The sequence below is a fragment of the Lepisma saccharinum genome, chromosome 4 (assembly GCF_977018435.1).
Source record: "Lepisma saccharinum chromosome 4, izLepSacc3.1, whole genome shotgun sequence".
Lineage (NCBI taxonomy): Eukaryota > Metazoa > Arthropoda > Insecta > Zygentoma > Lepismatidae > Lepisma > Lepisma saccharinum.
The window spans coordinates 20,310,690-20,323,919 of record NC_139232.1 but is presented as its reverse complement, the minus strand read 5'-3'; the positions used below and the strand labels follow the sequence as shown (position 1 = coordinate 20,323,919).

Below are 13,230 nucleotides of genomic sequence, written 5' to 3'. Positions count from 1 at the left end.
GTGGTAAACATGAAGAAAACAGCAGCCAGGCTTCCATCGCTCGGCAAAACCGCTGAGTTAAGGATTTAACGCTGCGGGAAATTGTTTGCCTATCAATTTCCAGTTAGGCTAGAGTTGCTTGATTGTCTTCGGAACAACCCCGCTGCTGCCTAATCCTCTGAAGCCCATTTTGGATATGCTTTTATGACATGGAAGCTGATGAACCAGCGAGAGAGAGGCGTAGGGTGATTAATAGAGGCCATGATTAAGCCCTCCTGACAGTGTCACCTCCACGTTTACACTTGACAGCTATAAATAGCATTAGGCTAAGTAGTGTTACGGAAACCGAATTCCATACACCAATTTACCCTGTCTTACTCGCGTGATTTATTTAAATGGATACATTACCTGATGCACATTCAGTGGAAAGCGTAGGGTGCAGTCTGAACTGTAACTATCGCAGTTCGTCGTGTGCATGAACCCTCTACTTCAGTTCAAAGTGTCTGTTGCCGTTATCTCTAAGGCATTATCAGCACAACATTTACAAAATTTCAAAGCCAAGAGCCGACTTCCGTTGGGCAGAGTGGTTATCACAACACCAGGGGTCCCGGGTTTAAATCCTGGGTAAGACATGAATAGCTGTATTGTCCTGAATGTTAAAATGGAGAATTGTGTAAAACTGACATATGTGAGAATTGAAAGACATTGACAGGAGAAATTCGTTAAAGAAATAAAAAAGTTGTTATCACAGCGCGCTACGACGCCAGGAGTCAGGGTTTGAATCCCAACCTGGGCATGAATGTTATCTTTGTCTCATCATCTTTGCGATAAGCTGAAAGTTGCAAAAAGCGATGCAAAATCAATCAAAGCCAGGAAAGATAACAAGGTGCATTGTTCTAATCTCTAATCTCGAAAGCGTCACTCACAAGACAATAGAATAATGTCATTCATTATAGGATCCCTGGTAAACTCTTGGGCTCTGGTAAACCCATTATTATTATTATTATCTTTGTTACTATTAATATCATCATAATCATTATTATATAATAAAAGGTAAAGATATCCACTTTGCATTGTAGAGGTAGGCTTCAACACATTCTCGATCTAGGAGGTTATATGATCAGGATCAACTTCTGGTCTCTTTTACCCTCCTGGTACCTACATTTGAGCCACAGATCAGATTATGTAAGGGTATTAATGGGAAAATTCCCATAGTCATGAAATCATCCACGCCGCGAATCGAACTCGGGTCTCCTGCGCTACAGAAAAGTACCATTTTTCCTTGACCATAGTGGCAAATGTGATTAATGCTGCCTTAAACGGCTTTTCGAGAATGGTTGCTGGTGTTTTAAAACCTGTGCAAAGAATGTGGATTCCCCTTTTTCTTGTTCAAGTTCACGATTATCTCTAGAAAGAGTGGAAAGATTTTTGTTCTAAAATTACCTAGAACCGAGAAAGAATCTTCCTCTCGATTAATTGTTGGAAACTTTGACTTCCTGCTTTATCTTCCCGGAAAATAATTAATTAATTTTAGTCTTGAAATTTCTACTTTCTTAGAAGCATTTTCAATAAGGAAACTCAGCCAGCGAGGACAAAAGATGATGAGTGAATAGCTTGCAAAGAGTAAATGTGAAAAGGAGTAGACAGATTTAGGCCACGATCCAGTAGGTTAGGAGAGCCCTAAAATTTGGGATGGCAAACTGCCAAATCAAATCAAGAGCTAATGTTGCTTTCTTATCGTTACTTCACTGCATGTTTTTACTTACTTTATTTGAATTTGGCGTGTCAGGATTTCGCCTGCTCATACATACACCAGAAAGCCATGAAGAGGTGTTCACAACTCTTAAATTGATGCAAGTGTAATTATTCGTGGTGTCGTGCACATGCATGTACTTATCAAACAATATATGTGAAATAGTTTGTAGAAACTTTATTCAATCAGCGTCCTCATGCGTAACCTAATCTTGCTCTCGGTGTGAGATGTCACTGGTTCGATTCTCGGTGGTAGAATCTCCAAAATTTGACCCTGCATCGTGAGGTCAATTCGGAAGCTACTTGGAACCAAAAGATCCAGCCTCAAAAGCGATAAGCCCGACCCTGTGGCCGAGTGGTTAACACATCGCGCTGCGACGCCAAGGGTCCCGGGTTCGAATCCCGGTCGGGCTTGGTTGTTTGTGAATGTCCATTCATCAATTTCATCATTTCATCCCTCATCCCCATCTTCGCAAATTAGCCAAGAGGCACAAAACGCGAAGTAAAATATACTAAATCAATCAATCAATCAAATCGAAAGCGATAAACAGCGACGATGGGACTCGATGCGCCCAACGAAAGTTGCTAGGGCTGCTTGCGCAACTCGGTTTGATTTGGTTTAGATTAAACTCTTCTTATTTGTTGTAATACGATATTATTACCATAATCATTTTACTTCTAGGCTTCACAGTTTTAATTGAATATTTGTTAATTCTTGCTAAATAGATTGCCAGAATATTTTGAAGGGTCGGTCAGGCCGTTGATATAAAACAGAATAGTGGAATGAATGAATAATAATAATAATAATAATAATAATAATAATAATAATAATTTAACTATTGTTGTAACAAATGAACATAAATTATTTTATTATTACACAATGAGTGAATATCCAGAACAACTTTTTTCCTTATTTTTTACTTTTCATGCCGTTAACACGTATATTCTAATCAATAGTTATCTATTTTGCAGACTTCCTTTAACAAAAATTCTCGAAGTTAAAGAAAAAAGTATGTCATTAAGTTTGTACTGTGTAATCCCTCACATAAAAGCCTCCTTTTTAAAATTTCGAATATTCATGAAATCCTTAAATTACTTTTTCGAAACAACTCACTTGTACCTTTAGTCATTCTATTGGTATCGACTATCAAGATACTGATAATACTGATAATACGGAAAATGTTTTTAAAAAAATTGCTGACGTTTGCAAAGTGCATTTAGATCACGCAGCGATTGTATACAACGAGAATAATTCATTCCTAAAGTATTGACGTAACATCACCTGCACAGGGTGGAGTGGTTACACATTGCGCTACGACCCTAGGGGTCCAGGCTTCGAATCCCGACCAGGGCATGGATGTTTGTGAGTGTCCATTCATCAATTTCATCACATCACTCATCCCCATCTTCACATATTAGCCAAAAGTGGCAGAAAATGCAAAGTAAAATAAACCAAATCAATAAATCAATCAAACACCTGCACAGCTCAGTGATCGACTTTCCCACCATCGAAGTTCCAGGCTGCAACTCCCTCCGTGGGTGTACGTGTTCTTTGTGAGTGTCACTTAATCAATTTCATCATATAATTCTCATTCTCATCGTCGCAAAAGGTGGCACAAAAGCGACGCAAAATAACAAAAATACAAAACAAGCACCTTCACGGAAAATAGTCTCACAATATTTACTCTGGCCTCGGGGCGGTGATACTTTAAGAGCGCGTTCCCAGTCGTAGCGAAACGTACGAATTAAATCAAATTAACTGGCCTCGTTAACCGGGTGAAACCAGTTAATTTGCCGACTTAAGGTGCACACTAGGCGAAAGCGTCAGTGACAGTGCGTTATTTATGGAACGTTCCACATGGTGTGTAGCGAGAGACCAGTCTATCAGTTAGAAATAAACCTCATTGCAGACACCCGTGCTCATATGAATCACATTTTAAGGGCATTTAAGGTGCCTCGGGCCAGAATAAAATGCTGTGTAATAAAAAACGCCATCAGTCTCCGGCTGACGAGAGGTCACCGAGAGAGTCTTGATCGAGGGAGCGAAGCGCGAAGTGTCTTGCAAGTGACAGTGTTAATTCGGTCCGTTTAAAAGGTTTGGGCGAACCCACTGAGGACACCTTCGATGGACCGATACAGTGCCACGTCGTGACTCAGCCGAGGAACCACGAAGGAAACAGGTACAGTGGTGACACTTTGAGTTTATCATTATCAGTGTTTAGATATCTTGCTTGCTCGTGCGTGATCTCCCCCCCCCCCCCGCCTCACTTGTGCGATTCTATTAAATATTGGTAAAGGGCAATGAGCGTAATTTATCCCATTCCTCATGCACACATCCTCTTGCAGCCAAGCAGTTTAACCCGGCGAACTGCCTAAACGTAACAAAGGCATACTCAACTTGTGTAAGTTGCTTCATAATGTCTCCTGTTACAATTATATTCTACTTTCGGAACCAGTTAGTTCAGTAACTTATGATTTTAAGTAAACAAGCAAGCTTCCTGATCCTTGCGTTTCATGCGAGAACGAACTGCACACATCGTACTTAAATCAACTTGAAAAACATCGTACTTAAATCAACTTGAAAAACGCTACAACGAACTTTACAATCTTCACCAGAGGATTTAAGGAACAGCCACTCCCGTGACTTTCCGAACGCCCCCACAATTCAGTTCTGAGAAGGAGAGACACAAACGGAACTAAAGAAGAGGGGTAGCACTAATTTCGTACAGTCGACTAGAACAAGAAAGTTTTTGTGCAGACATCCTTCTCAATAATTCAACATGTTATCACTAACAGTGACACTGCTGGGGATCCACAGGACCACAATCAATTATCGCGGGCAAAAATTGAGCTGTCTTTCTCGCAACCTACCGATTTCATTTTTAGATAATTTTCTCTGAGTTTTTGATTGACATTTTAAGACAAACACACCCACATCTCTTCTGCTGTCGTCAGGGGGAAATTGGAAGATAAAAATCCACCGAGAAATTACATTAGTCGAGAAGAGACGCCACGTTGGAAGTGCTGGGGGTGGGACACAGCAGGGTACTGGGGAGGGGGGCAAATGTGTGGATGTGACAGATGCTGGAATGAATCCTAGAAATAAACTTGTAGACAAAAAGGAAGAAGGAATAATATATATATGCTTCTTCCTCTCTCCCTCTCCCTCTCTCTCTCTCTCTCTCCCTCTCTCTCCCTCTCTCTTTCTCTCTCTCTCTCTCTCTGCTTTGCGTCAGCTCATGAAGCATCTCAGAGTGAGGTCTCCCAAGAGATGACATGAAAGGATCTTTTTCTTGTGTGCTGCTTCCTCTTACTTCTCGTATGTTCATTTGTTTTAACCTCATTTACAGCAAGACGTGTAATGTCGCTGATCTTGTTTCACAGATCCCAGTTTCTTTGGTCCAACATGTATGAAGCTGGGAAAGAGAAGAAGGGGTCTTTCATATTACATCATCACGTACGACTCCTCATTGTACCCAGCTATTTACGTACAACACGTCTCAAGAAAATGTAGTAAACGGGACAGTTTCAGACGAAATAATTCACCCTACTTTTTATAGCTATAATAAAAATAACAATACACACGAACAACAGCCCCTCTCAATGCTCGGCAGGATGGGGGAGGGGGAGGAAAGATTGCATTTTTTAAATATTACACAACCAAATTGAATTCAGATTGGGACGAAAATATTGGACAACTGAAAAACGAACATTTTTAAAGAGCTATAATTGAAAGAGAAAATCAATTACAGAACTCAAATATTGTCTGCTAACTGTCTAAATGTATCTACATTTCCTGAAAAGAGTTATTCCAATGATGTTACGTTCCTTCAGTGCTAAAGTAAAATCTGGACTTTGATTTATGTTGAAGAGCGAATATCGATTATGGCCTTAAATTTCATCCATTTGCATTAGAGATGGCACAAAAACGTACAGAACATAAAATGTAGCTTGAAATGCACTAAAAACAATGTTTTTACACCAACTTTCTATCGTTTCTTGTCACTGAGATATCAAATTTATTGCAACTGTCTGCCATGAAACCATGAAGCCATGAAACAAAAATGGCTGCCATTTTAAAACGAAGTCAAATAAAAAATTAATAATGCCTGTTTATCGTTGCATGAGGGTTACAACAACAAAAAATATTTTTTTAATGGTCAAGCAACCAGTGCTGGACCATTTGTTACTTACTGAGTCTCTTCCAAGTGGATATGTTGCAAAATAATGGGACGTTGTGCATTTAATGCATGCCTTTTTACAGTATATGAATTTAGAACGTCATCGTTTAAGGCTGCTCAGACCTTTGGCCTGCGGTAGCAAAGTCGTTTATGAAAATTCTTCTCCTTTCGAAATGTTGCTATGATATTACAAATTTTGTATTTGTTTAAAAGTCTATTTAGAGGATTCGTGTTAATCTTCATGTGGATTGATTTCACTGTTTTGTGACATTTCTGATGTAAAATATACTCACGGTGATACAAAATTATCACTGATTATCTAGGCAACAGTCATTAGCAAATTTCAATTGAATATGCTACAAGGAATTCTAAGCAGATGTCAGTTTTCATAATTTGCATTGTCGTAGTGTTTTTACAAGAGGAGAGTAATTTTCGAAAACAACTTTCGTGCTGAACACAAAAGGTTCAGCCCTGACTTAATTTCTTACAAGAATGTTTGTGTACTACCCAACTTTCAGTCTGCAGCCTTCCCTCCCCCCTTGCAAAGTGTTTCTGCCATCTCCACTGGACTCTTCCTATTGTAGTGGACTATTTTTAATTCCAACGAGAATAATTCGAATTTCTCGGTAATTCAAACAGTTTTTTTATTTTGAAATCATTTCTAATGATACAAGTATTTGTAAATTAGAATTTTGGATAATTCGAATATTTCCGTGTCCCCTTGGAGTTCGAATTAAAAAGTGTCCACCGTACATTTCGTAAACAGGTAATCCGCTCCAAGTGTTGCCAGCGCCTCAATCTAAACTGTTCGTAATCAAGTCTAAGAAGATCTTGTAATTTAATATTGATAACTCCAAATTATCATTTCATAACCGTAGCTTTATGTTCCCCAGAACCTAGACTAAACTCTGTAAATGTAATTTTGCCCTACAAGTATATTTACAAGTAAGCTAGCATCAGGAATACGAATTAAAGACACTTACTGTTACTACTGAACCATTTGAACTGAATGAAAAACGAGAATACATTAGAACTTTACACAGTAATATTCCAAAAAAAAAAAAAACAGTCTAAAAACTAAATATGTGCATATAATTTCATAGTGGTGGGTGAAGGAAAATATTCTACTTGCTGAACTATCAAAGCAAATACTTTACATGCTATTTTTTTTATTAAAAAAACTATGTGAGGATAAGAAAGAAATCTATTTTTCAAGCTATCTTAAAAGCTACTACGTTTGTCTTGATGTTACTACGCTATGAAATATAAATCTAGATAGAATTCTACAATAGCACTTTAATAGTACACATTAATGACTACTGCTACAGAGCCACTATTAGGATTTATAAATGCATCTATTGCCAATTGTATTCTTGGTCCAAATCTTTCAATTATAACTACATAAAACTACTCTTAGTAATAAAACCATACACATTTAAGAGCCATTATTTTGAAAATCAGACTTAATAAAATAGTTGTATTTTTTGTTTCGCTTCATTATTTTAAAGATGAAGAAATGAAAAATTAATAGTGTGCAATTTTGAGAACCGAGAAAAATCCTCCAACCCTGTAGAAAATGTCGAAGTTCAAGGTTATACCCTCTATTTTTCGTAACGTAAAATATGAGTAATTTCGGAGTTCTGTATCTTTGTAAAGCAGCAACACTCCAAACTCATGTTTTCGTATATTCTAAGTATAACAGTGCTTGCTAATAAACATTCACTTGTTTTCCCGGGACATTGTTGCTTTCCATTTTATGAGGCAACAAAGAGTGTCTCAAATGCTGCTTACATCTGTTTTCTGCCCTTATCTTGGTTAAGCAACAATACCCCAAAAGGTTTGTTTACTGAGCATGAAACCTCACTATTAGAACAACTTAATTGCCATAGCACTTTAACGGAATATCGATGCTGTTAGCAGATATAACCTTTAAAATACTCAAAACTTGCAAAATCCGCAAACATTAAATTAACCTTATCTCAACAAAGTATCAGCGATGAAATAAAATAAAGTATATAATTTTGTAGCTGCGTATATGCACTAACACGAGAGAAAACATAAACAAAAGTTAAGGAAAGTCAAAGTCAATTATCATACTTCCTCCCCTATCAGAAAATGAAACAGCTCCTTTTCTTCCCCCTTTCTATGTTCCAAATAGAAATGTCTCAGTCTTCAAAAAATGTGTAATTAATTCTCTTTGTTTTTCTTTTTCACTGTTTTTGTCTGAATTTCAAAATTGTGACTCTCAGCACTTCGACATTCACTTTACATTTATATGTGAATGTTTTACAAATATCACTCTCTTCCATAGAGGTATTTTTGTTAGCAGCTTGAGATTGAAAAAGGAAAGAATGTACAGTGAAATCCTGATTTTACGTTTCTGGGTTTTATATTTTCTCGCACTTTATTTTTTCTGCCTTGGTTCCCTGAAAAACATAAAATCGAGATTGCACTGCGTAAGTTTTCCATCTACCCTGTTGAATATGAGTGTTGATTGTACGTATAATCTCAAATTTCAATTAAAAACCATTCTTAATAATACGAAAAGTTATGATATGGCAAATTACTGAACACACAGATTCACTATAGAGTAGTTAATAAAGTTCTTCGAAGTCATAAACGATGGTTCGAATACAGTAGGTGAGCCAAAAGTGGCCATAGTTCCCAAGATAGCCCACTTCACAAAAATCGTATTAATATTTAACGAAGTTAACAAATGGCACTACGTCAATGTACTCAGTCCCCTCTGGTTCACAATGCAGAAATCGAACTGTCTCGGGCTGCCAGCAGCCATTTTATGTAAGTTATTGTGTCAGGGATGGAGCAGATTAGTTGTCGTTGTTATTTTATTGTAAGTCAGAAATGTGTGTGTGTACGTCCTTCAAATTAACGAATGTTAATATTTTATACATATTTCGAAAGCTCGATTAATTAGCTTTTTGATTGCATCTTATTTTAAAAAGTAGTTACAAGCAATTTTACAATTAACATGGTACATGTTGTTAATTAGTTATAAGAGTTATTTCTTAAAATGTATAAATATACCTCTCGTTGGAGATGATGTAAATTGTCCTAGAAGCTTAACAATCGGCACCTTTGGCTCACCTACTTTAATAGACAAGACATTGTTTATTCTATAGTCTAATACATCAGCCCATCATTCCATCTCATCGTCGCGATTAAAATAGCCACATGACTGTTTTTGGCGTCATTGCATTTATTTTCTATTTGCTCTTCACACTTTATACGCATTTATTCGTACGTGTATTCGATACAAGAAAGGGACCAAAAATGAAGAAGGAAAATCTCATTAAGCAGGAACGCAACAGCAGGATTTGTATATTAAATTTAAATCACAGCGGATAACTGCTACTGGGGCGTTTTCCAGAGAAATAAACATGGAACGAAGTTAAATTTTAATATCGTCGTCCTAGTAACGTACTACCGCATGTTGCACAATATGAGGTTTTCTTGTTCATTTCAATCTAAATCGATTTCAATTCCCAATCTTGCAGTAGCGACAGTTTCAAATACATTTTGAGAGGGGCAAGATACGAGTTATGAATTTCGTTAGGGTAGGATCATGGGTAGATCTTCATGTATTCGCAACTACAATGGTTGAATCTTAGAAGAATTTCTCTTTCTTATTTCGTTTATATTTCTCACTCTCTCATACATTTTCTTCCCTCTTTCTTCCTTTGTTTTTCTATCTCTTTCCTCTTTAAAACACGTTGACTGCCACACAAAAATCCCTAGCAACCAAGAACGTATTAAGGGGGGGGGGGTTCAGGGGTCCGGGACCCCCGAAAGATTTACGAAATACTAAAATTAAATAGAGAAATTACAGTTGTTTAAAATTTGTTGTTTAGTCGATGGTTATTTCCGCCGAACATTTTGGAAGGCAAGGATTATATTTGGATCATAACTTTCAATGACAGTATCAAGTAATATGCAAGAAATACGTATTAATCATGAACTTTAGTTTTCGTCAACTGGATCTAACATAATTTTTTCTTACTGAATTAATATTGAATTCTTTATGTATTTTATATTAATTCATTTAATTTTGGCGATCAAAACTATATGTAAGCTAAATAATGAATACGTGCTGTTATATCTCTTCTTATATCGTCTTTTTACCTACTCATGTAATAAAAATACAATATCAATTAATATATATATTTAATTAAATTAATACAATTATTTTAAACTAAATTGTTGTAGTTGTTGTTGTTGTTGTTGTTGTTATTATTATTATTATTATTATTATTATTATTATTATTATTATTATTATTATTATTACACACTTGGTTCGGACCCCCGGAAATATATTTCTAGATACGTGCCTGCTAGGGACATGATGTTTTATTAGGAGAATGTAATAAAAACGTTGAAAGCAATAGGTTACTTGATGATTAGAATCAATTATTACGCTGCAGGCCACGTCAGTTATATTTAGCTCATAACATATATATTGTTTTTTCAAACATTGTTATTGCTTATTTTTAGTATTGTTATTGTTTTCTCTGAGCATTAACTCTTTATTTGTAACATTATTCGGCCGTGTACTATTGTATCGATATCGTTCGAGGAGCTGGCCAGCAATAATTCGAGAGCAAACGCACAGTCAGAACTTGAAACAGTTGAAGAGTGAAAATGTTGTTTGTTTACTTATTAGATTTAAGTGAAATTTATAGGCAAAACAAAATATAAAAGATGTTAATGTATATCTATTCATCTGATCCACGTTTTTTAAATTGTTTGTATTAATTGTAACAATAACAGCATCACTAAATAAGATTTCCACGAACCATCTGCAAAATTTTGTCCACGGGGCCACTCTTCATGTAACGTTTGCACCACGAGGCTCCCAAGGTAGAGAGACGCGTGAGTTAAATACGCTTCATGAGTCCCCGGGCGTAAAACTCGCGTTTGTTAAATACAACTCACGTGGCAGTTAACATGATAACTTATTTTTCTAATTTATTTTTTCTTCTCATTCTCTATCATCTTTTTCTATTCATAATTTACTCCCTCTCTCTATGAGGGTTATAGAGCGACCGCAAACAAGAGATATTTCGGCCAAAACCTTCGCTCATCTTTCTCTCCACCCATCAATTCGGGCCATATGGAATCATTCTCCACTCTGTCCCTATACGCGCGAGTACGACACGCCGTTCTCTGCAATTCCTTATCCCTGTGGTCACACCGCACTCTTGCTCTACAAAAATGATTCTGAAAATTTCTTATGCAAGCTTTATGGATGGGCTAGAAATTCTGGGTTAGAATCCGCGCCTGTGTGTTATTCGTGAGTGTCCCTTCATCAATTTCATCGTATCATCACTCCTTCCCATTCTCGTGATTAGCTAAAAATGGCAGAAAAGCGACACTAAATAACAAAAGAAAAAACAAATCAAAATTAAAGAAGGGCGGTGACCACCTGGTGACGAGGTCATTGTCATTGGAATTATTACATTCAACTTTTTAAATTTACATTATTTGAGTGGGCTCTACAAAGAAAAGCTGGTTTTTGCCTTATGGAATTTTAATTTCAAAGTGACGTTTGTCGTCTGTAGTAAAATATTAACTGAGTTCGTGTTTTGGGCATGGCTGAAACGATACCCCAAAGGGGTAGCCTATCGCAGAAAGAATTCCAAGTGATAACGCTCTCTAAGATAGTACATAACAGAGGCACTGCACGTCTCACTTCGGTGTCAAGAAAAAGTCACTCGTTTGTAGTATTTATGGAGAGAAATCTCGTTCAGGTCTTCCCCGATGGTGTAGTGGTGACATTGTCGCCTTGTAATCAAATGATCCCGGGCTCAATAACAGGTGGAGGCACAGTGCTGCGGATGCCATCTAATAAGAGAGGTAACTGTAGGTTCAGTCCCGATTAGCCTTCCTGTGCACAAAGTAGACTTAAAACAATAATTAAAATTCGTCCACATGTAACTATGTGTGAAATGGTGCGGGCGTAGCTTTTTATGTGTATCTTGTAAAAAGTCTTAATGTAGGAAATTTTAAAAATTCCATTACGAATTTGTCTACAACCATGCGCGTCCTGAAGGTGGGGGGCAGGGAACCCTGGCAGAGCATTGGTCCATCTAGAAAAAGTGAATGCCGTTCATGTAATATAATTCCTATGGTAATATACTGAATTATTATAGTGGGACACGGGGGTCAATTTTTGAAAAGCACTGTGTGGGGGCAAGCACTTGAGTTGTAAGTCCTAAAAAAAATTCATAAATCCTCTCTTCATGTATCATGATATTAATGCACACTAACAGTGCATCCTTACTTGTTTTATATTCTGTTACTTAACGATTTCAATTAGCAATTCATCATAAATCACGATGACATATGAGTGATAATAATAATAATAATAATAATAATAATAATAATAACACAACAAAATTATTGAATATGTGTACATAAAGAAGTTAATGATTATATTCCCAATAATAATAATTATAATGCGACAAATTATTGGTTACGCTCAGGTACCACGGATCCATGTCGTTAAAGTCTGACAATTAAAAATTAAACTTTCGCAAGTTCGCTGGATTAAGTAAAGCATTTGTTTCTGAGAGAATTACATATTTTTTTAAAAAATGTGACTTGCTTTCAATGTTATGCTTACACAAAAATTAAAAACTGCGGACAGCATTGTGTGACCTATATTCTCAGCAGCCGAAGTTACAAAGTTTGTGTTAGGGTGGTATTTGTAACGAAAATGAGGGTGAATCCCCAACCCTTTTCTAGTTGCAAATATTTGGGAGGGATATTACACGTTAAACATCCGTACGCCGAAAGAAGCGAGTGGAAACCTCCCACACTGCAAAGTTTTCGAATACCACACCGGAAGCAAAGAGAACAACAATCCTGCGCCTGCCTTCCTGCTTGAAGAGAGCAGCTCTACAAGGAAGCCATGCGTGGGTTGGGGGGTTCTTACCGCATGCTCTCTGTACAGGATTTGGGGGAGCAGTCTTTGTTCTGACTGAAGTACCTCCGGTTGCCAATGCTTCGGGCGGTCTTCCAGCTCTCGATGTGGTGTCGCAGCGTGTTCTGCACCTCCGTGTTCAGGAAACAATAGAACAGCGACACTGTGAACCCCTGCAAAGAGAAAAAGGCCGAATCAATATGCTGATGGAACATTTCAGCTTTTATGAATATCTATATATTTACACCACTGTGCGAATTCAGCTATTTTGCTTTGGGAGGGGTGGGTACCCACTCAATGGCATATTTGTGATTGATTTCAAAACGTAGTTGTTTGTTTTCATTTGTGGTATGCATGTATACGTGTTACCAGCCAGTA

At 37.1% G+C, this 13,230-nt stretch overlaps 1 protein-coding gene across 3 annotated transcripts in view; it reads right to left on the bottom strand.

Annotated features, from left to right (window-relative positions):
- The window catches only part of LOC145986395 (diuretic hormone receptor-like), a 942,340-nt gene that overhangs the window by 7,696 nt on the left and 921,414 nt on the right, over nt 1-13,230 (bottom strand). Inside the window, exons 11-12 of one of the 3 annotated variants that reach the window (XM_083120364.1) lie at nt 12,865-13,025; nt 6,896-6,917 (exon numbers count right to left, since the gene is read on the bottom strand). In XM_083120364.1, coding sequence (XP_082976490.1) covers nt 6,896-6,917; nt 12,865-13,025 — 183 coding nt within the window. The remainder of the gene's footprint in view (nt 1-6,895; nt 6,918-12,864; nt 13,026-13,230) is intronic. The other 2 variants (XM_083120362.1, XM_083120363.1) reach the window with 2 other exon arrangements.